At 39.7% G+C, this 22,125-nt stretch overlaps 1 protein-coding gene across 1 annotated transcript in view; it reads right to left on the bottom strand.

Annotated features, from left to right (window-relative positions):
* Positions 1-22,125, bottom strand: part of LOC122672142 (nuclear pore complex protein GP210) — a 108,733-nt gene that overhangs the window by 7,846 nt on the left and 78,762 nt on the right. Inside the window, exons 25-32 of the mRNA XM_043869638.1 lie at positions 21,044-21,143; positions 20,836-20,948; positions 20,271-20,342; positions 20,091-20,166; positions 12,620-12,727; positions 12,327-12,468; positions 1,519-1,602; positions 1,206-1,422 (exon numbers count right to left, since the gene is read on the bottom strand). Of these exons, the coding sequence (XP_043725573.1) occupies positions 1,206-1,422; positions 1,519-1,602; positions 12,327-12,468; positions 12,620-12,727; positions 20,091-20,166; positions 20,271-20,342; positions 20,836-20,948; positions 21,044-21,143 (912 nt within the window). The remainder of the gene's footprint in view (positions 1-1,205; positions 1,423-1,518; positions 1,603-12,326; positions 12,469-12,619; positions 12,728-20,090; positions 20,167-20,270; positions 20,343-20,835; positions 20,949-21,043; positions 21,144-22,125) is intronic.

Raw genomic sequence — 22,125 nt, 5'->3', positions numbered from 1 at the left:
GTTCTAGAACTGGGGGGTTGTCTTTTTATCCTTTTGGAATTTTATTTTTTAACTATTTTTATTCGATTAAAATAGGGGGTATTTGCTAATTTATGATTAATATCTTAAGTAAATGTTTACTAAAATGACATTTGGCATAAATAACTGCCTCCTTTGACAACTATGATTCTTAGTACACCACTGCGGACACTAGTAAACTTAGGTTAATAACCACAAGTACCATTTTGAGTGTTTTTTTTTTGTGTGAAAATAGTTCATGCATTGTGTTTAGAATGTCAAAAATAGGTTGTATAGAAAAAACTAGAGCAAAAAAAAGCATTTCTGGGCCTTGAAACCACCACCTTGGCTTGGCTGGGAAAAAATCCCTGGCTTCGACCATATCTTGGTTTCTGGCTGGTCGAAACTAGGGTCGAAACTGAGTTCTTGAACCTTGGATTAAACCAATCGGACCATCAGATCTGATCAACCTTTTGGGATCTTCTGGCCCCTCATAAAAGAGCCACTTGACCATAGTGTTGGATTAATCTGACATGTAGATTTAATTTAATCCAAATTCTCCTGTTTTCTGCAAGTACTCTATTTCAGGTCTGAATGTAATTACTTTGAATCTAACCATTGGATCTTGTTGAAGTTTTGATCAAAATTTCTACACCTTAAGAGGAAGATTCAATCCAAGTTTTAGCAGGATCTGACCTGCTGATTTCTGGAATTTGAACTTCCCAATTCTACCCCTGGGGTTATTCATCTGCTGATTTCTATAATGATTTCCGAGATTGATTTTCTGATTTAATACCCTGACTTAGTTATGTTATTCATAATCTTCTCAAAATCAAATCTGATTGCTAACCCTAGTTGTGAATTTATGAGACTACAATTTTGCCACTGACCTTAAATCTGCTGATAGTCTAACCATCAGATTTGGTTCAACTTTTTCAGAACTTATTCCTTATATCATCTAGTGAACTCGATCAGAGTTTTATGTTAATCCGTCTGATTTTAAGATATTCAAGTTTTTCTTAAATCTGGGTTTGGTTTTCTGAGTAGAGATCCTGGTTAGGTACTGTCTCGTTAATCCCCTACAGTCCCATCACAGTACATGTGCTCCCTATGGCTGAGAGAGAGGTAACTGATGCGCATCCAGATGCCTATGAAGCAGGCATATTCTAGCTGTCTGCTACTCTGCTTGGAACATTTTATCTGATTACCTTGCTCATTCCCAAAATTGAAAATCCTCCAACAAAAAGTGCAGGTGCAGACCCCATGACATTCTCAGCATCTATTAATGAAGCATTGACAGTGATGGATATATCTGGTCTCATGGCCTTCAATTTGGGTATTGACTGTGCTAAATGCTCTGGTGAGTAAGGGAGGAAGAGACAATATGAAATACCGGTATCAAGATCTCTCCAAGGCTTTGCATATCTACACCCAACCAATGAAAAACAAAACAGAAGAAAAATAAGAGGTTACATGATTCAATAAGCAGATAAGAAAATAGAGAAGAAGATTGAAGCATACCCAACAAAAGGTGGGTCCACCCTACAATCATACAGAATTCCATTTCCGTTCCCAAGAGCTCCAAACTTGTGACTGTGGGTATCCCTTTTGCAGTAAAGTAATCAATAAAAAATCATTAAGAACACATCTTTATAGAAAATCCGATATTTCATGCAATGAGGTATCCATAATAATACAATAGTTGCATGTCAGTTATTTACAGATTTGTTATACATCTGGAAGCAGAGCAGCAAATTATAAGTAGATGGTGATCACACCTTGGGACAGTACACACTTTTGCTGAAATCTCGCCAAACTGTGAAATATTTTGGTTTCACAAGGGCTCAAAACAAAACCCTATGCGATAAAATGGATTGCACATATTTCGACTGAAATTTCAAGCTTTTGGTCGAAATTCGGTCAAATGTTTCGTTTTGCTGAAATTTCGGCTGAAGCGTTTCTTTGACCATGCTTTAAATATCACATTTAGAGTGAAATAAGTCAAAATTTCAAGCCATTTCATTCATTTCGCCTAGTTTCGACTAAGAATCTTGGAAAACCGTTTTGGTGCTTTCTTTACCAAATCGCTGCTGTAAAAAGTTGGAACAAGTACTTGGGTAGTAGAGGAACACAGTGGAAGCAACCATTTGCTGCGTTGTTGGAAGATTTGTCAAATAATCATGGTTTCTTCTTCCATACTATGACATGTGACATATTACAAATAGAATAGGGCTGTCACATGGTATTAGAGCTGAGATCCACCTCGGGATCGCAGGCCTAGCAGCCGCCACTCTTTTCTCTCTCTCTTTTTTTTTCTTCCCTTGGTTTCCACCTTCCACCTCTTTTCTTCTCTTCTCCGACCTCTCTCTCTCTTTCTCACCTTCCGAGGGCCATCCCCTCTTCTATTGGGTTTTCAGATCTCTCTTGAATAAATGATCTAAGAGCCCTCCTATGTTCCAATTGATTTTTTCCAACTTTTGAGATGAGAAAGACTTTTCAGGGTTTTGAGATTGACTTTTCAGGGTTTTCTGAACCCTCTACTGACCTCTTTTTGAATGTTCTTCGCATCACCCAAAGTGGTAACTATATCGGCTGACACTACTGCATCCACTAGAATTGAAGAGTCGAGTCGTGGGACTGATAATGATTTCCCTTCATTCCCTGTTAGCTCTGATGGATTAGATGGGAGCAATTATCTAATGTGGTCTCGCTTTTGTTACCTCTCCATTGATTCCCGTGGCTATGCGGGTAATTTGACGAGTGAAACTGCAGGGACTACTGCTACTGATGCTTTACAGAGGAAGTGGAGTTCGGACAACTCCTTGGTAATGGTCTTTCTCATCAACTCCATGGAACCTCAGATCGCTCGAGGTTATCTTCTTTTGGATATTGCAGCCAAAATTTTGAAAGCAGCCCAGGACACATACTCCCAAGTTGGGAATGAAGCTCAGGTTTACGAACTGCGCAAGAAGCTTGATGAAACTGTTAGATGTCGTTATATGTGAGGGGGAGGGAATCGTGAATTAGCAACTAGCGCTAATTCACGATTTCCCCTTTAAGGGTGTTTTTGTCCTTTCAGCTTGTACACTGTTTACCCTATTGGGTAAACTTATTAACATTAATGGAATTGGGGGCAGTCGACCAATAGGACTGCGACTCCAACTGTTGCAGCAATTTTGTCTCTCTCCTTCCTGTCTTCTCTTCTCTTCTTCCTTCTTCTCTCTATTATTATTACATGGCATCAGAGCAGGATCGTTAGGGACTGGTTCACGCTTCCAAGGATTGATTGTTCTCTTGTTTGAAGGTTTACATTGGTTGAGTTCTTCTTCTACAAACACATTACGTTGTAGACTCTCCGACCTTCCGTTTGAAGGGGTGCAGCACCCTAATGCTGTGTTTGATCTTGGGTTAGAGACCAGTTCATGATTACATGAAGAACTAGGTCTGTTGTTGGTGGTATTGATGAATTATTTTGGAGGAGAAGATTGATGAATTGAGATCAGTTTTATTATTTTAATCAGAAGTCAGCGCTATTAAGAGTGTTTGGTGATTCACGAATTTTTTTAATTGTGATAGTTTGGTGGAGAATTTCTGGGGCTGCTTCTGATTTTTGAGGATTATTTGACGGTTGAGCATGGTTGAGACAAAGACTATGGTGACTGAAATTTCGTCATCTTCTCATCGCATTACTGAAAGTAAGCTAGAAGTAATTTCTAACTTTCAGCAATGGAAGAAGGTAGTCAAGTTGGCTTTAACTGGTCGTGATCAACAGGATCACTTGACGAAGACGAAACCTGAAGATGATACGACATGGGACACTGTGGATGCAAGGATATTGAGTCAGATGTTGAATTCGATGGATAATTAGATTGCAGACTTAGTGACTCATATTGACAAGGTTAAGGACTTATGGGAATATTTGAATGTCTTGTACTCTGGGAAGGACAACTTGTCTCGCATTATGATCTATCCCAGGCTTTCTATAAAGTGGATTAGAAGACCCTTAATGTTACCCAATATTTTGCAGAGTTCAAGAGGTTGTATGAGGAGCTGACTTCCATCCTTCCTATTACTTCTGATGTACAAGACATGCAAAAACAGCGAGAACAGCTTGCTGTTATGGTATTTTTGGGTGGACTTCGTAAGGAATTTGAGTCAGTGCGATCTCAAATTCTTGGTGGTGATAAGGTCACCACACTTTCTGAAGCCCTTTCTCGGGTTTTACGAGTTTCTCGTGAGAGCAGTCAAGATTCCACCCCTGTTGAAAATTCGGCTCTTGCATCTTTTACACCAAACCGTGGGCCCAATGGTGGGATAGGTAATGGTAGTGGTCGTCGTCGTGGGATTGGTACTGGTAAAGCTCCCACGTCTGGTGCTTCAGAGACTTCTGGACAAGTGAGGACTTGTCACCACTGTGGTAAACCTGGCCACATTCAGCATTTTTGCTGGAAGCTTCATGGTAAACCACCTCAGTTTGCAAATTCAGCTAGTAGTGATCCGGTTGTTCCTTGTTCTTCCAAGTCTGAGGGTAAAACAGTAACAATGTCTGATGAAGATTATGAGCGCTTTACTTAGTTTCAAAATTCCCAATCATACCAGTTCTCCACTGCTACCCTTGTTCAGCCAGGTAATGCAATTGCGTGTCTTTCATCCGCTTCTCGTCCTTGGATCATTGATTCAGGTGCTTCAGATCATGACTGGGGTTTCAGGTATTTTTTCTTCGTTTCGTGAGTCTTCTTCAAATGTTGTGTTAGCCGATGGGTCTTTAGCTAAAGTTCGGGGTACATGCCCTGTGCATGCTACCCCCTTCTTTGTCATTATCTTTTGTTTCCTATTTGCCCAACTTTCCTTTTAATTTATTGTCTGTTCGGAAATTCACCAAAGCTTATAATTGTTCTGTCACTTTTTTCCCTGACCATTGTATGTTTCAAGATCTCAAGTCGAAGATGATGATTGGTAGAGGTCATGAATCTGGGGGATTTTATGTACTTGAAGACGCATCAGCTGTGGCATGTTCAAGTGTGGCGCTTCCCCATCAAATTCATTGTCGTTTGGATCATCCTTTGGTGGAGAGTTTGAAGATTTTAGATAGTCGGTTTAGGTCATTGTCTAGTTTGAATTGTGCGTCTTGTCAGTTTGGGAAACTACACCGTGTCAGTTATCCCCCTCGTGTTAATAAACGGGCTGCCCACCCTTTTTCTTTAGTTCATTCAGATGTGTGGGGTCCTTGTCCAGTTATTTCTAAGTTGGGTTTTCGTTACTTTGTTACCTTTGTAGATGACTATTCCAGAGTTACCTAGATTTATTTAATGAAAAATCGTTCTACATTATTCTCCATTTTTGGTGCCTTTGTCCTTGAAATTCAGAATTAATTTAATACTTCATTGAAAATTCTTCGTAGTGATAATGCTACAGAGTATTTTTTTGCTCCTTTCAATGACTTTATGGTTCACCATGGGGTAATTCATCAGTCCTCTTGTGCGGATACACCTCAACAAAAGGGTGTAAGCCGAAAGGAAAAACGGACATTTGATGGAAGTCACTTGATCTCTTTTGCTTGAGATGAAGGTGGCTAAATTTTTTTGGGCTGATGCCGTTCTAACTACGTGTTATCTTATTAACCGTATGCCTTCTTCAGTTTTAAATGGTGTTATTACGTATTCTTTATTGTTTCCTTCTCACCCTTTGTTTGTATTACTCCCACGTGTTTTTAGGAGTGTTTGCTTTATTCGGGATCATCGTCCTCATCGCTCTAAGTTGGATCCTAGAACTCTTAAATGTCTTTTTGTTGGGTATTCTAAAACTCAAAAGGCGTATCGTTGTTATTCGTTTGATCTAAATAAATACTCTGTTACGGCTGATGTTTCTTTCTTTGAGTCTACTCCTTTTGTTGAGTCTTCGTTGCCCGATTCAGCCTTAGATGATGATCTGCCCATATATGTTGTTGAGCATTCTTCTCCTTTGCAGGTTCCGTTGCCATTTGTACCACCTCCAATAGAGCCACTTGTTGTGTTTCAACGTCGCTCACCACACGAGACGGCGACGCCCCACATTACACCTTTTGAGATATATAGCACCCAGTTACCTACTTTAACTCGTCTTCTTTGCCTTCGGATCCACCAATAGGTACTTCCTCTTCTTCTACCATTGCTGTTATTTCTGATTTAGATGTACCTATTGTGCATCGTAAGGGTGTTCGGCGTTGTACTGAGCATCCTATCTCTAACTTTGTGTACTATTCTGGTTTGTCATCTACTTTTGTTGCTTGCTTGTCTACTGTTGACCGTCATCCTATTCCTAAGTCTGTTACAGAGCCTTTGTCTAATCCTGGGTGGAGAGATGCTATGACTGAGAAATTATCTGCGTTGGAGGAAAATCAGACATGGGACCTTGTTTTGTTACCTCCTGATAAGTCTGCTATTGGTTGTCGATGGATATTTGTGGTGAAAGTCAACCCTGACGGTTCTGTGGCTCGTTTGAAGGCCCGTCTTGTTGCTAAGGGATATGCCAAGGTATATAGAGTAGATTATCTGGATACTTTTTCTCCTGTTGCGAAGCTTACATCTGTTCGCATTTTGATTTCTTTGGCTGCTACACATCATTGGCCTTTGTTTTAGTTAGATGTGAAAAGTGAATTTTTGCATGGTGATCTCCATGAGGAGGTGTATATGGAGCAACCTCCTGGGTTTGTTGCTCAGGGGGAGTCTAGGAAGGTGTGTAGGCTAAAGAAATCGTTGTATGGACTGAAACAGTTGCCACATGCATGGTTTGGTCGTTTTACTTATGTAGTATTGGAGTTTGTGCTGAAACGGTTTGAGAGTGATCATTTAGTGTTTTTCCGACATTCTGATGCAGGGAGGATGTTTTTGGTAGTTTATGTAGATGATATTGTTATCACAGACTCTTTCTCCTTCATATCATACCTTTGTGTCTTCCTTGTCATCTATTTCCATTCCCCAGAATTGGCAGGAAGCTATCATAGAACAACAATGGAAGGAAACCATGATTGAAGAAATGCAAGCCCTGAAAAAGAATGGTACTTGGGATCTGGACCCTCTTCCATCACAGAAAAGGACAATGAGTTGCAAAGGGTTTTCATTGTAAAGCAAAATATCGATGGGGTAGTGGACCGGTGCAAGACCAGGCTGGTTGCAAGAGGATTTACCTAGATTTATGGTATGGATTACCAAGAGACATTCATACCAGAAAAATGAATACCATGATTCTTTCTTGTGCTATGAATCTAGGAAGGGATTTGCAATAACTTGAAGGCAAGAACGCATTTCTTCATGGTGAACTGGAAGAAGAAGTGTACATGGAAATTCGACCTGGTTTCTCGTGTCAGTAAACCAAGGGAAAGGTTTGCAAGCTCAAGAGAGCTCTGTATGGATTGAAATAGTCTCCTTGTGCCTGGTTTGGGAGATTTCACAAAGCTATGGTGTCTGTAGGTTACACTCAAAGCAATGTTAATCACATCCTGTTCATTAAGCGGACTGGTTCCAAGATTTCTATCCTCATTGTGTACGTTTATGACATTGTTGTCACTGGGAGTCACGGAGGAAATTTCTCGCCTAAAGACTTACCTTTGTCAAGAGTTTGAGATTAGCGACCTAGGTAAGTTGGGTTACTTTCTTGGTATTGAGTTTGCCCGTTCTACCAAGGGTATCTTTCTATCTCAACGGGAAATATACTCTTGACCTTCTATCTGAGACAGGGATGTTGGGTTGTAGGCGTTCAAATACTCCTCTTAAAGCGAATGTTCATCTCACTAGTAAGACTGATGATCTAGTGGATAAGGGACAGTATCAGCGATTGGGTGGAAAGCTGATTTATCTATCTCACACTCATCCTGTCATTGCCTTTGTTGTTAGTTTGGCAACCCAATATATGCATGATCCTTACTCCTTGCACTTAAAAGCTATGTTCCGGTCTTCCAGATCTTGCGCTACTTGAAGTCTGCACCAGGAAAGGGAATCCTCCTCTCTTTTTATGGCCATTTACGAGTTGAGTCCTTTACCGATGCTGATTGGGCCAACTCTCTAGAAGATTGGCGATCTACCACCGGTTATGGCACTTTTGTGGGAAGCAACCTGGTTACTTGGAGGAGTATGATCAAACTTAAGTACACGGTCCGATCAAGTTTGAAGTTGAAGAATTGATTGACGGTCCAATTTCAGTTGTGAAATCCCACAATCAAATTCCCATCAAAGAGATGTCGTTTGCTAACGACCATCAAAAGATCGTGATGATTGATCATGAGATGTGTTGGATCATTGCCCCCCCATCAAACCGATGTTTGTAGATGACGATTAAGTGGTGCTAATTCTCTCGTTTTACAAAACTCGTGGACGAGTTTTTCTCAACATCGGGGGAATTGATGCAGCTGCACCTAAAGTTCTAAAACTCGGATCTCGGCACCAACTCGGTTCTGGGAAAAACTGAGTCGAGTCAAGATCTTGGTGAGTTGGTGCATTTTTTTTTCCCGACTCGAAGCCTCATCTCGGTCGGTTTTAGACCTAGTTTGGGTTTGAAACTTGGTATTCAGCCTATTTTAGGCCATTTAAACACAATGGCACTATCAGATTTTGCAAAAACAAAGTCCAAATATGAGTTTCACTTCTGACCATAGGTTGGTAGGCAATGATGTACTAAAATACCCTACTTTACACATTATTTAATAATAGAAAGCAAGCAAAACATTCAATTAATAGCTAAACAACTTAAATAAGAATCAGAAATGTTAAAGTGATATATCAAACTGTTTAACAGTGTTACAACTATCATCACATAAAATGACTTTGAATCAAGTATTCAGGCCGCACTAGTGTCACATAGTCTTCCCATGACATAGTGTTGCTGTAATGTTGCGTATAGTGCTCCACAGCAAGCATATAAGAGTTCTGTCGAGTTAGGTAAGTAAATACATAGTAGATGGGTCATTTCCATGGGTCAACCCGAGATCTCGGCGAGATATGGACAAGATGCCTCATAAAAATGGTTCAAGACGAGATCTCGAACCGAGATCCGAGATTTCGGCGAGATCTCACACTTTTGGGACTCGCCCAAGGTCTCGTCTTGTCTTTTCCAAAAACGAGAAACTCGGCGAGATCTCGCAAGTTCTCGAACTATGGCTACACCACCTTCGATCGACCCAAACCCATTTGGGTATCGAGTTAAAGATGAACCTGGTCCACTTTGAGAGTTACGATCTAGTCGGACATTCGTAGTTTATTTACTTTGGGAGTCTTGTAGAGGTTGATGAGTATGAGTCGTAAGAGTCTTTTGTGGGTTTTCTTTATTATTTGGATTTATCTTGAGTCACTTTTAAAGTCTAATTCAGTTTTAGATTTCAATTAGGATTATGGGTTGTTTGAGTCTTTAAATACATAGTTGTAACTAGCAAGGTTAGATTTGAGAATGAATCGAAAGTTGAGTTTGAAGAGCAATGTGGTTGTGGTTTGTGCGATCTTCTTCTCCCCCCCTTCTTCTTATGCGATTTATCTTTTTCCCTGCAACTTTGAGTTCTACTCAGAATTCCCCTCTTTCTCATTGGCCCTTCCACCAAGGCAGTTGTTGCTCGGTCCAGTGCTGAAGCTGATGTGAGTTGATGTTGCTTCAAGGTCTCTTGAAAGACCTGGACCTTCCGGTTTCCTTTCCTATGATGCTTTATAGTGACAAAAAGTCTGCGATTAGTATTGCTCACAGAGTAATTAAATTGCTATCGATTTAGAGGAATGTTCTTGTTTTATAAGAAGTTTGACTGTCAAATGATTTTATTTCTACATGAGATTTTTTGTATTAGGAAGAGCACAAAAATTGTTTTCCAACAAATCTAAGATTGCTTAAATCTGATTTATATTGAAAGAGTTATGTTCCGATCAAACCTTATTTGTAGTCAAAATCTCTCTCAATGAAAATATTTTTTTAGATATCAAAATAAATGAATATTTTACCGCTCTTTTGGTGTTTAGCAATGTTTTACCATATTAAGATCTATGGAATTTTTAGGTTTGAGAAAAACCCCAGCATTTGAAAGTTGAAAATTTCACCTACTGTTGAAAATCTTGTTTTTGTTCTTGAACTAGGGAGTTGATTTTTTATCCTTTTAGAATTTGATTTTTTAACTAATTTTATTAGGGACAAAATAGAGAGAAGAATAAGAGAATAATGGCTTGCGACACTCTGTCCACAACCCACTTTATTTATAATAGACTAGGGAACTTTCTAAAATAGGTACAAGAACAAAAAATACCCCTAATAGATAGAATAAGACAAAAATACCCTTCTACCCCAAATTATAACACTCCCCCTCAAGTTGGTGCATAGATGTCAATCATGCCCCACTTGGAAATAATTGGATGAAAAACTTTACTAGACAACTCCTTAGTAAACACATCTACCACTTGCTCCGCTGAAGTAACAAAAGGTACACAAATGACCCCAGTTCAAGATTCTCCTTGATAAAGTGACAATCAATCTCAATGTGCTTTGTCCTATCATGCTGAACCGGGTTGTGTGCAATGCTGATGGCTGATTTGCAGTCCCAAAAAGTTTCATGGGGGAGCTGAGTAGGAACACATAGATCCTGTAGAAGCCCTTGAAGCCAGAGAAGTTCACAAATACCATGGGCCATAGCCCTGAACTCCGCTTCTGCACTTGAATGGGTGACCACCGCTTTGCTTCTTACTGTGCCAAGTGATGAGGTTTCCACCAACCAAAGTACAGTATCCAGTCGTGGAAGGTCTATCATCAGGAGAGCGAGTGCAATCAGCATAGTATAAGCTTCAATACGGAGATGTTCATGAGCAGAAAAAAGAACCCCTCGACCATGGGCAGACTTCAAGTACCTCAAAATCCTACAAACAACATCCAAATTACAAAAGTAGGGTTCATGCATGTACTGGCTGACCATACTAACAACAAATGCAATATACCGCCTAATGTGAGACACGTAAATCAACCTCCCAACCAATCTCTGATATCTCTCTTTACCTATGGGTTCACCATCCTTTTGCTTGAGATGAAAATTTGCCTCTAAAGGGGTATTTGCTGGTCTACACCCCAACATCCCAGTGTCAGTCAAAAGATCAAGTGTATACTTCTGTTGAGAGAGGAAGATTCCCTAATCTGATCTTGCAACCTCAATCCCAAGGAAATATCGATACTTACCTAGATCTTTAATCTCAACTTGGTACCTAGAAGGCCAGAAAGGTCTTCAACCAGGCTATCTCACTACTATCGCTTCTTGTAACCACAATGTCATCGACATACACAATAAGAACAGTATTCAACTCACCATTCTTCTGATGAACAGAGTATGACCAGCATTACTCTGTTTGAAACCCACAACCATCATTGTTTGTAACCCACAACCATCATTTTTTAAGGACTATATGGGTATTTCGGTAAATTTCCTGTATAGGGTTTTGCTATAAATCTGTAGCGAGAGTTCTTTCTCTGTATTGCAAATCTGAGAGAGGTGTGAGGAACGAGCGACTATAACCCTATCCTCCATTGATAGTGAAACAGATCTCATCTCACCGTGGACATAGACAACCTTGTCGAACCACGTAAATCTTTGTATGCATTGTGTGATTGTGTTTGCGATTTCCATTCTTCTCTGCATCGTGTTAGGTTTTACAATCATAGCTTTATGAAAGCGTCCAAACCACCCTCGTGGTGATTGCTTTAATCCATACAATGCCTGTCTTAACTTGTAGACCTTGCCATGTGTATCTGGACCAGAAAAACCAGGAGGAACATCCATGTAAACCTCCTCTTCTAGTTCCCCATGAAGGAACGCATTCTTCACATCTAGTTGTTGCAGCTATGAGCTAACACATGAGAGAATTACCCGAACAGTGTTTAACTTGGCCACATAAAACCAGTAAAAAAAAGGTAGGACATTCAAACTTAAAAAAAGGGGGGATGATGGAGGCTTAAAGCTGCCATGCTAATCAAAAGAAAACAATGACTAGCTCCAGCATCATACTTCGTATTCTACGAAAGTAGCTTTAAGAAAGGAGATTTATTCTACATATATTTAAACGTCACTAAGAATTTTTAAAGTGGACCTAATGTGCAACATCATGAAACGTTTCAAGGAATGAACTCAGTTTTTAAAAATCATCTACACTCAATGGTAACAATTAGCCAGTCAACTTAAGCCATACATCATATTCTTCATTTTCCTGAATAACTACATAACATAAGAATTATCAAAATATCAAATTCAGAAATTGAACAGACTAAAAGGTAGACATAACCTATCACAAACAATTAATCCAAGATAATAGCAAAAATATTAGAGGACAGGGCTATATGCATACCTTAATCTGACTGAGAAATTATATCCTTTTGTAGGGAAGGGGACATTGGTTAAGGTCTCTGCAGGTGCATCAATTAAAACCAGATTCATCCTTTGCACTGACACTGTTGTTTGTAGTTTCAAACTTGAACTTTCAAAAATAACTGTTCAGAGAAAGATACCTGTCAGCTGTTAGAAAAGATATTTCTAAAAGCAGTAGTACAGGATGCTAATAAGCAGAAAACGGAATTCAAAGTGCTTGAATTGATTCCAGTACACAGAAAATGACAAGTAAACGAGAGTTCGGTTCAGTACCTTGGGTTGCACCTTCCCCAACTGCATGGGCTTCTCCAGAGACCATGTCTATAGACAAAACACTTTCATTGCCACTCACCCACTGACCATATACTCGATCGATTAACCCTAACATATAGAGTGGAAACTTAGGATATCATATGGAAAATATTGGAGGGATAGTAAAAAGGCAATACCAATTATGAATGATTTGCCATTTTGACCATAATCTGGTCAAGTCAACACTCGCACCTTCATTATGAACATGAGCCACCAAGCCCAACACACGAGATTTCATTGAATTATATTCATTGATACAAGAACATAAAGAATTTATTGTATTAAAATACATTCAGGGGGATACTTACATATTACCAGATCAGGAATATGTTACAAAGTAAAAGGAAGATGGCAAAGAGGCTTCAATCAGAGTTGCTTTAAATACTCATGAAAACAATTTACAAGCTATTGCACTACACCCCCCCCCCCCCCCCACCCAAAAAAAAAAAAAGACCTGGACAAAAGAGGGATAATCTAATCAGCCACATGGCATAAATCAAGTGGGTGACATGCCAAGTCACGAAAAATGACCATCATGTCACCCTTTTTACTTTTAATTTATCAGATTACAGGTTTTAATATTATTCTTGCTGTTAGTGGTTTTGCTCGAAAGGATCAGTTTTACTGAATTCATAATTATAGTTTCACTTTCTCAAGTACATCTTAACTTCAATCTAACATTTTATAATCTAGTTTTTTATCTTATTTTGTACGCTTTGTTAAAATCTACTTAGTATAGAGAGTCCATTTTAAGATGGCCCTTTTCCTCAGATTCAATCAAGAGTTAAGACTTTGAAGGTTTCTTTTTCAAATATTATTTTACTTGAGATTATTAACAAAACTATCAAGTATAGAATCCTAATAACAAAACTGTCAAGGATTTCAGCCTAATTCCTTTGCTATACATTCGAGAGGTATATAAGGAATGGAACCTGCTTATCTTTGAGAACAAGCTTTTCCCACCATGATGATCCAGCACAATATTTTAAATTGGGTTCATGAGATTACTTGGATATTTACATTCTACTGTTCAGGTGACAAGTTGCAATTGGTAAATATCTTTAGAGTCCTTGCACTCATTTCCAAAACAAAAGCAAAACTTAGTCTGCTCCCTGCCATGCATGGAAAACTGAAGTTGAACATAAAAGATTCTAATAGGATGAACCGTGGACATGGTGGGGGTGTTTCTTACTGATAACTGAATTTATAAGAAAGAATACAATAATGGTACAACTCCGAAAGGAAAAAGTAGCTGCCTTCAACAACTAACAAGAAAACAATGTTACAGACTCAATAACTCAAAAGAGTTCTAATCATGCATTTACTGCTTTTAATGTAATGATCTTGACCAATTGACAGAGTTATAATCCCTACTAGAGAGGATGAGCTTGTGCGAACCTTGCTTTGCATAAGATTGATATCAAAAGGGACTCAGCTCTTAATGTGAATTTGTTCAGGATTCATTGATCACTGGGTTCATCTAATTGGATTTAAATGTTTTGGGGTCACACCTACCCCCGTCCTTTAGGATGTAAACATTTTTTTCACATTTATAAAATTTTCAAGGGTGCTCCAGGAAGGATGTGTGTAAGGAGGGAAAAGTGGGGGGAATATTTTTTTTTTTCGGGGGCAACAGGGGGGGGGGGTGTGTCATTCCTTGAACTTGAGCGGCTTTTTCCTACCAAATTTAATATCAACTTTAGATTTGTTTTCCTTTCTGTTATCTCAACTTCCATTATGCTGATTTATGTAATCTTTTATACATATTTATTTAGTATCCCTTAAAATATATCAGCTTTTGATATTTCTTGCTTCAATACTTTTTTCTTCAAACTATTTTTTTATATAAGATTTTTATTCAATAAATCAAAAGAGAAGGCAGGGTAGGCATACAGAGCCCCTCCCCCCCCCCCCCCCCCCCAACACACACACACACACAGAATTCCTCTTCACTTCATCTTTTGTCTTGAGCCTTAAAAATATGGTTTGATGATTTACATGTCATGCTCCTAGAAAATTATCTTTTAACCATCATCAGAGTCGTAAGGTTACAAACAGTCCAATTATTAAAGTGTAGGAATCCATTACATAGAGAATCACAAGAATTCTTGCGTAACATTAGATTCATCAAAAGCACGATTATAAGGAGATCAATGTCATGGAAAGGTTAGAAAGCGCAAACTATATAAAAGTTAAAAATTAATCATGAATGCCATGCCCATGAATATGCCTATCCTCCCAATAGATGGCAGTCCCTCAAGAAAATACTAATGTGACACATCATGACGAGGTTTACCCCTTCGGCCATTATTTAAAAAAGGAATAAAGAATCTGTTATATCCGTGCCCAAAACCTGTACTAATTTAAACTTTGTGAATGTAGCGTAGCTTGGGCGGCCGCCTACACCGTCGACCTATGGATCGCTACTGTCAAACCGACGATCAAGATCATCGATTGATTGTCGGGAGACATTGTCAAGGAAAGGTTTATAAACTGGACGTGGGGGAGGTTTGTAGACTGTGGTAGATTTGTCAACTACCCACCCTATATTAGCGAGTGGACAGAAGCGAGTAGAAGATACCCGAGACCTGCTTTTGAGGCTGATCCCCTTGTATGTATGTGTGAAGACTGCGCAGAAGAGAGAGGACTATTCCTGGCACTGTCACCGTATGCGTGAGGTGAGCTGCGATCCCTATGCATTATATTTTAATATGAATAGTAGCACATAAACACTAAATTGGGCTTAGGACCTTAGGATTGCCCACTTTATAATTAGAATCTGGGCTATGGGCCTAAGTGGGTTAAAAGGCCCAATAACTTAAACTAGGACCTAAGGTTAGTACCCAACCAAACAAGCCCTAGTCAAATAGACCTAAGGATTTAAAACCCAACCAAACATGTCCTAATGGCCATGTAAAGTCGATAGGGGCAAAGCTACTATTCACTTCACTTTCTAAAAGCCATAAATCGATTTGAGAAGGAGAGAAGAAGAGAAGAGGAAAGGAGAAGAAGGGAAGGGAAAGGAAGAGGAGTGGAGCTTGAGCCTAAGCCCAAACCCAGCTCTCCTACTTGGTGAGTGTTATGCTTCATCTCTCCCTCTCATTTATTGTTCATTTTAGGGTTTGGTTTGAAAGGACCTACCATCAATGGAGCTCCACCCACCTAAGTGAAGAAGCCATTGATGTGGGGGGGGGGGGGGAGGGTGTCATTCTCATTTAATGGAAGCCACATTAATTCCTTTAACCTTCCTTCCTTTCCTATTTGAAACCCTTACTTGTATGGGACAACCCTAACTTGTGGGATAATGATTTTTGGGGATTTCCTACTAGTTGTGAATGCTTCTCATGAAGAAGAGAAGACGAAAGGAGAAGAAGAAGGGAAGGGAAAGGAGGAGTAGTGGAGCTTGAGCCTAAGCCCAAACCCAGCTTCCTACTTGGTGAGTGTTATGCTTCATCTCTCCCTCTCATTTATTGTTCATTTTAGGGTTAGGTTTGAAAGGACCTACCATCAATGGAGCTCCACCCACCCAAGTGAAGAAGCCATTGATGGGGGGGGGGGGGGGTGTCATTCACAATAACTGGAAGCCACATTAATTCCTTTAACCTTCATTCCTTTCCTATTTGAAACCCTTACTCGTATGGGACAACCCTAACTTGTGGGATAATGATTTTTGGGGATTTCCTACTAGTTGTGAATGCTTCTCATGTAGTTAAGCTTTAAGCTACATTGTGGGCCTTAAATGAGTCCTCCCACCCTATGATCCTCCCCATGTACTCATCTTCCCATGCTTGTGTGAATAAACCCATTTAAATCATAGGGTTCATGCAACCAAGTGATTGGAATGCAATAGACCTCAATTGAAGGTTGTCCTCATGGCTTGGGAACTCCATAAGACCTTGGGGTATGCTCCTTATGAGCCAAAACCCCAAAATCCCAAGACCAAACTCGGATTTGTGAATACAGCAGGACAGGCACGAAGGTTCCTGGGCTGTTCCTGCCTGTGGACACTGCCAAGGGACAGGCAGGAAGCTCCTGGGTTGTTCCTGTCGGTGGGGACCTGCTGTTCTTGCTTGTGGATACTGCCAGGGGATAGGCAGGAGGAGGCAGGAAGCCCAGGGCTTGTTCCTGCCGGTGGGACTTACTTTTCTTGTCGGTCCCCTGTTTTAGTGAGTTTGAACCCTTTTTGGGTCCTCTTTCTCTTGGGGGCCTAACTCCAAAGTGGAAATTAACCCCACATTTGTATACATGTCTAGGGCACTCGATTAGGCACGGGCACATGCCGATACCTAGAGATCCGGACCGTACATTGGAAATTCGATCGAAAGCACAAGGTGAGGAAATCAGATACTTGATCTTAATTTGGTGTGTTTTGCACCTTTACTATACGAATGCCTTACATGCATGTGCTTGTTTAACTTCCAAGCTTTTATAACAAAGATGCTTATAATGCTGAGGGTGGTTGTGTTGGATTGTACCATGTTGAATGTATATTCTTAGGATGTATCTTGCTTTTGAACTATTATGATGAGACTATGAATGTGGTTGTGAGAATATGATGAGACTTGCGTGTGAATCACGAATGGGTTATGGTTAAGTGTTGAGACACGAGAATGAATGGTGATTGAGATATGTATGGGATTGATAGGACCCAAGTGCCATAGTGTGCGCCAAACTTGGGAACGGTAATTGAAAACAAATATATGTGCACGTGTAAGCTAGAGGGGGCGAGAGGATAGCGAGCCCAATGTAGGGACTATGGACTTGACCTTTGGCCTACGCTTGTGCATACCCCTATTATGCATCTAGATGTTGCTGGCTAGGACGACAATATACCCAGTGCTACAACCCTTACCAACAGGGGTTTATGTGTTGGATAATCCCCCACGAGGAAACCAACGATTTCGATATAGGTACTGGGAGCGGCGATTCTGATGTAGGACCGGAACCGTGGTAGTGGGATTAACCTTGGGGGTTTGCTGGGTAAACCATCGATTCCGATTTAGGTACTGGGACCGGCGATTTGTTCTAGGACTGGGACCGGCAGGCTCATTGCACAACTCGGGTTTGACATTGTCGGATAGGCCACCAATGTGTGAGAGGTGGAGGGCCGGGGGATGCTACCTAGGGTGTTGCAGTAGCACTAGACCAGACTTACAACGTGATGTTAGGTGAAAAAGCCATTAATGCATTCATGCATCATGATATCTGTCATTCATACATGTTGTGGTTGCTTGTATGGTTTGATTTGCTCATTGGGCTCAGTGGAGCTCATTCCTCAAGGATACCTCTTTTTAGATTGTGATGCAGGTATGATGGAGCCAAGTGACTCAGAGTATGTGGTACCTGAGGATGGCAGTGGAGAATGGTGGACTCTTGAGGTAGAGGAGCATGGGCCAAACCGCTATTGCGACATGTGCTACCAGGGAGAGTAGCGGTGATGGGTCGGTGGCCACATGTTGATACTTTGATATTTGATACTTTGATTATTTTTTATTTCTGTCATGAATGATGTATTATTTAGAAATTATGTAATACATAAATCCTGATGGGGTGATAACTTATGATAATTTAATGCGATAGAATGGTAAACTCCAATAAACTGCCACTAGTTAATGTATTTATGTTATAACATAGCTTCTGCTACTCTGAATATTGTTAATATATATTTCATCTTATCCTTTGATCTGTCACGTGTGGTATGGATGAATTAGCTTGAATACTGGTGGGAGCATGGAGCGTAGGTTATACACTCCAGTTACGTGTCCCTGTGGTACAGGAATCGGGGCGTGACAGAATCACAATGGAACTCAACAAGGAATAAACACATTAGAAAAAAAAAAAAAGCAAAAGAGAATAGGAAAATCCTTAGGTTGTTGACAACCCCTTATGGAGTATCCAAACTACTTTAAACATTAAAGAGATTAGTAGAACGAAGATGGAGTAGATGAAGTGTAATTTTAGTCACACTACGATGGATACTGACATGGTGCGAACTGAGGAAAGAGAGATACTGCATAGTGACTATTTTAGATATTTAGGGTAAATCATAAATAAAGAAGGTGGCATAGAAGATGATGTTTCAATGAGAATTAAAGTGGGATGGATGAAGTGCAGAGGAGTGTCTGGAGTGCTATGTGACCGACATATTCCTTGAAAGGTTAAAGGAAAGTTTTATAGGACTGATGTATGACCGGCTATGATGTATGGGGCAGAATGTTGGATAGCTAAGAAGTGTCATATTGAGAAGCTATGTGCGGCAGAGATGAGGATGTTAAGATGGATGTGTGGAAAAAACAAGGAAAGATAAAGTAAGGAATGATCGTATCAAAGATGTCTTGGGAATTGCTCCGATCAATTACAAGCTCTGAGAGAGTCATTTGGGGTGATAAGATCATGTTCAACGAAGGCCTAGGGATGCCCCAGTAAGGAGGAGTGATATGATTCCAATTGAAGCAGCTAAAAGGGCGAGAGGTCATGTTGCTCCATTGCGACTCAGTGGTCATGTGTTCGAGTTGGGAAATAGCCTCTCCGTGAAGCGGGGGTAAGGATGGGTACATTATGACCCTCCCCAGACCCCATAGTGGTGGGAGCCTCGTGCACTAGGTACGTCCTTTTTGTCTCAACTACTTAAATAGATTGGATAGAAGTTCTAACAAAGTGGAACTCTAGTACAAGTGTAAAACTAGTACAAGTAACTAAAGGCAACACAAACAAAATAAAAGATCAACTAAGTGTCCCATGTTGAGGGAACGCTTGTGCTGGCCCATTGCTGATCCAAAACTGAGCGGACTAAGTCAACTCGTTTGAGTTACTGAGTTGACCCACTGAGTTCACTCTCTGAGTTGCCTCAAGCTCTTTTCCTTCTTTGGTACTTCTTTAAGAATCTTTGATCAGCATCACATCACCTGTGGCTTTCAAGCTTTTTCTTCCTTTGGTACTTCTTTGAGTACCTTTGATCTGCATCACATCATGTGTTGCCTTTGCACCCAAGAGGGATGTAGAATGTGGCAGTATAACCCCACAACAAATACATAAAATACAGTTTCAGATCATCTAGTGTATCCAAATTTGGATACCAACATCACAACCATTCAGGATTTCAGTTCGGGTGTGGATTACCATAATTCAAGTCTTGTTTGGACTTGGATCCATAGATAGATCCAAGAAATGGTACCCTCCCCTCCCCAAACACATACACAGATGGAATTGTGTGTTTCTCCTGAAATCCATATTTAGGATCCATTTTATCTCAAGTTGTATATGGATCCCAGTTAGAATTAGATCCACAGGGGCCCAACCTGAAACTAATTGTTTTATCCCAATCATGACATCCTGTATACCAACCCATATGTATAGAAATAAATGCCCCCTGCAGATGCAGTAGCACAAAGGCGATCCAAAGTCCACTAAAAACATAAGATAAAAGACCTACCTTCTATACTGAAGTTAAGATAATGACCCTCAGATATGACTGGATTTTGAGGATGTAAATGAGCACCAACTGAAATCTGAAAATGGAGGAGTTCAAAAATTAGGCATGTAGTCTATCAATGGAAAAGCAAGCTATACCACAATAAAAAAGAGAGATAAACAATAAAGAAAAGGAAAGTACCATCATGTAGTCTGACTTCTCTGACTGTTCGTGAATTGATATCCGAACAAGAGCCCTACCATGGTGCATTGCCTTTAAGCAGAAAGACAGGAGAAAGTGAGAGGTAAGAGGAAAAGAAACAATCCCAACATCAATAACAACAACAATTATTACTATTATTATCATAATATCATAATAATAACAAATAACAATAATAATAATATGCTAATTAGATAAATCATGTATATTCTCATTTGATTATCTGCACAAAAAATATTCTTATATTTAAAGATGGAACTGCTTACCCTTTTTGCATCTTTACAGTATCTACTGTATTTGCATAGAGAAAATATTTTATTCAATTTTCAAGAAACCTCTCTTATTCAAAGCAGGAGGCTGCTGTCCAATGCAAACACAGAAGTAATGGGTCTAGAAGATGCAAAAAGGGACGTGGAAATAGCAACTCACAAATTCCAAGTAAATATGGCATGGCTCTAGGTGATTCAAAGAGTGAACTGTATTGAACCAAAAGTTCTAAAACCACTGAAACTTGGAAAATTAGGAAAAATAGAAACATGCATCAGACCTTCAGATGGATTCTTCCTTTGTTATCACATGTGTCACCAATAGAAACAATATCCGGGTAATTAGTCTCAGCCTTTGCTTGAACAACACCGTAAGCTTCATGGAAGGGGCTCCCTAAAAAAGGAAGAGTCACAACCACATAAATAATGAAACCACAAAACTGGAATACACAAAGAGGCACTTCATTGGTATTGCTGAACTTTGACTACCTAGATCATCACAGTAGCTTACAACAAGTTCAAGTTTGTCACCAACAGCTAGATCAGCCACATGGAAAGGAAATCCCTCAGTAACTCTTATTTGAGCCACCTGATCACAGAAATGGTTCTGAGCACAATAACCTTTTGTGGTAACAAAGAAAAAGTGAGAAGAACACATAACGCAAATTCATACTAAATTTACAAAAAACAGAAGCACAAATCCAGGTTTCTCCCCAAGGCATAGTACATAGAACTCAATGTTACAACATGCATTCAGAAACTACTCTCTATGTTTACAGAATCCATAACCTGGCACTTCCGATAAAAGTCTATCCATTTCAAAATAAGAAGCTGGCAATATAAACGTGAAATTCTATAGAGCCGTTTTGGACACCTGTATCAGATGTGACTGAAACTCTAGTCGAAGACTATTTTAGTATAGGAGAACAAGATATCAAATTCTCAGAGTGATCAGAAGGTTGGATTCTGAGATCTGGTCAAATCCTATTCAGTTAAGGAAACTCACAACAGAATTGCAAGACCAAAATGGGAGAAAAATTATAACTTAGTACGCACAGGTCAGTAACATACCAAAGGCTGGTTGAAGGGTGTTCCAGATTATTAGAGGAATATCTCCATCAAGTTTCAGCAGATTCTGATGGGTGGATTAAAAGATACTTAAGAATCCCAGTTGAACAAGGAAGGTCAACTAGAACAGAATTCAATTGCTGTAATGAGCTGATTCAAAGATATGAATCAGAATGGATTAACAAAAGTACCGACCAGCAAATAACCAACAGAAACAATTGCTTATAGATCAAAGAATAAGATTCAAAATTAGAAACCAGAATAATATGCGCGAGAAGAACTAACTTGTAAATTGGAGATGAAACCAGAAAATAGAGAGAGAAGAAAGAAAAATGTGATTTTGGAATCACCACCAATCAACTTACTGAATCATCGAAGTAGAGCTGGACTGAATTACCACAGTAACAATATTCTGAATCACAACAGAATAAACAAACTGAATCCAATTCTCATTACTCAAAAACGTGCACAAGGTTGGAGCCACTTAAAAACCTAAATAAAGA

Source organism: Telopea speciosissima, chromosome 8 (genome assembly GCF_018873765.1).
Source record: "Telopea speciosissima isolate NSW1024214 ecotype Mountain lineage chromosome 8, Tspe_v1, whole genome shotgun sequence".
NCBI classification, from domain to species: domain Eukaryota; kingdom Viridiplantae; phylum Streptophyta; class Magnoliopsida; order Proteales; family Proteaceae; genus Telopea; species Telopea speciosissima.
Note: the sequence above shows the minus strand (reverse complement) of the source record. Positions and strands in the feature narration are given on the sequence as shown.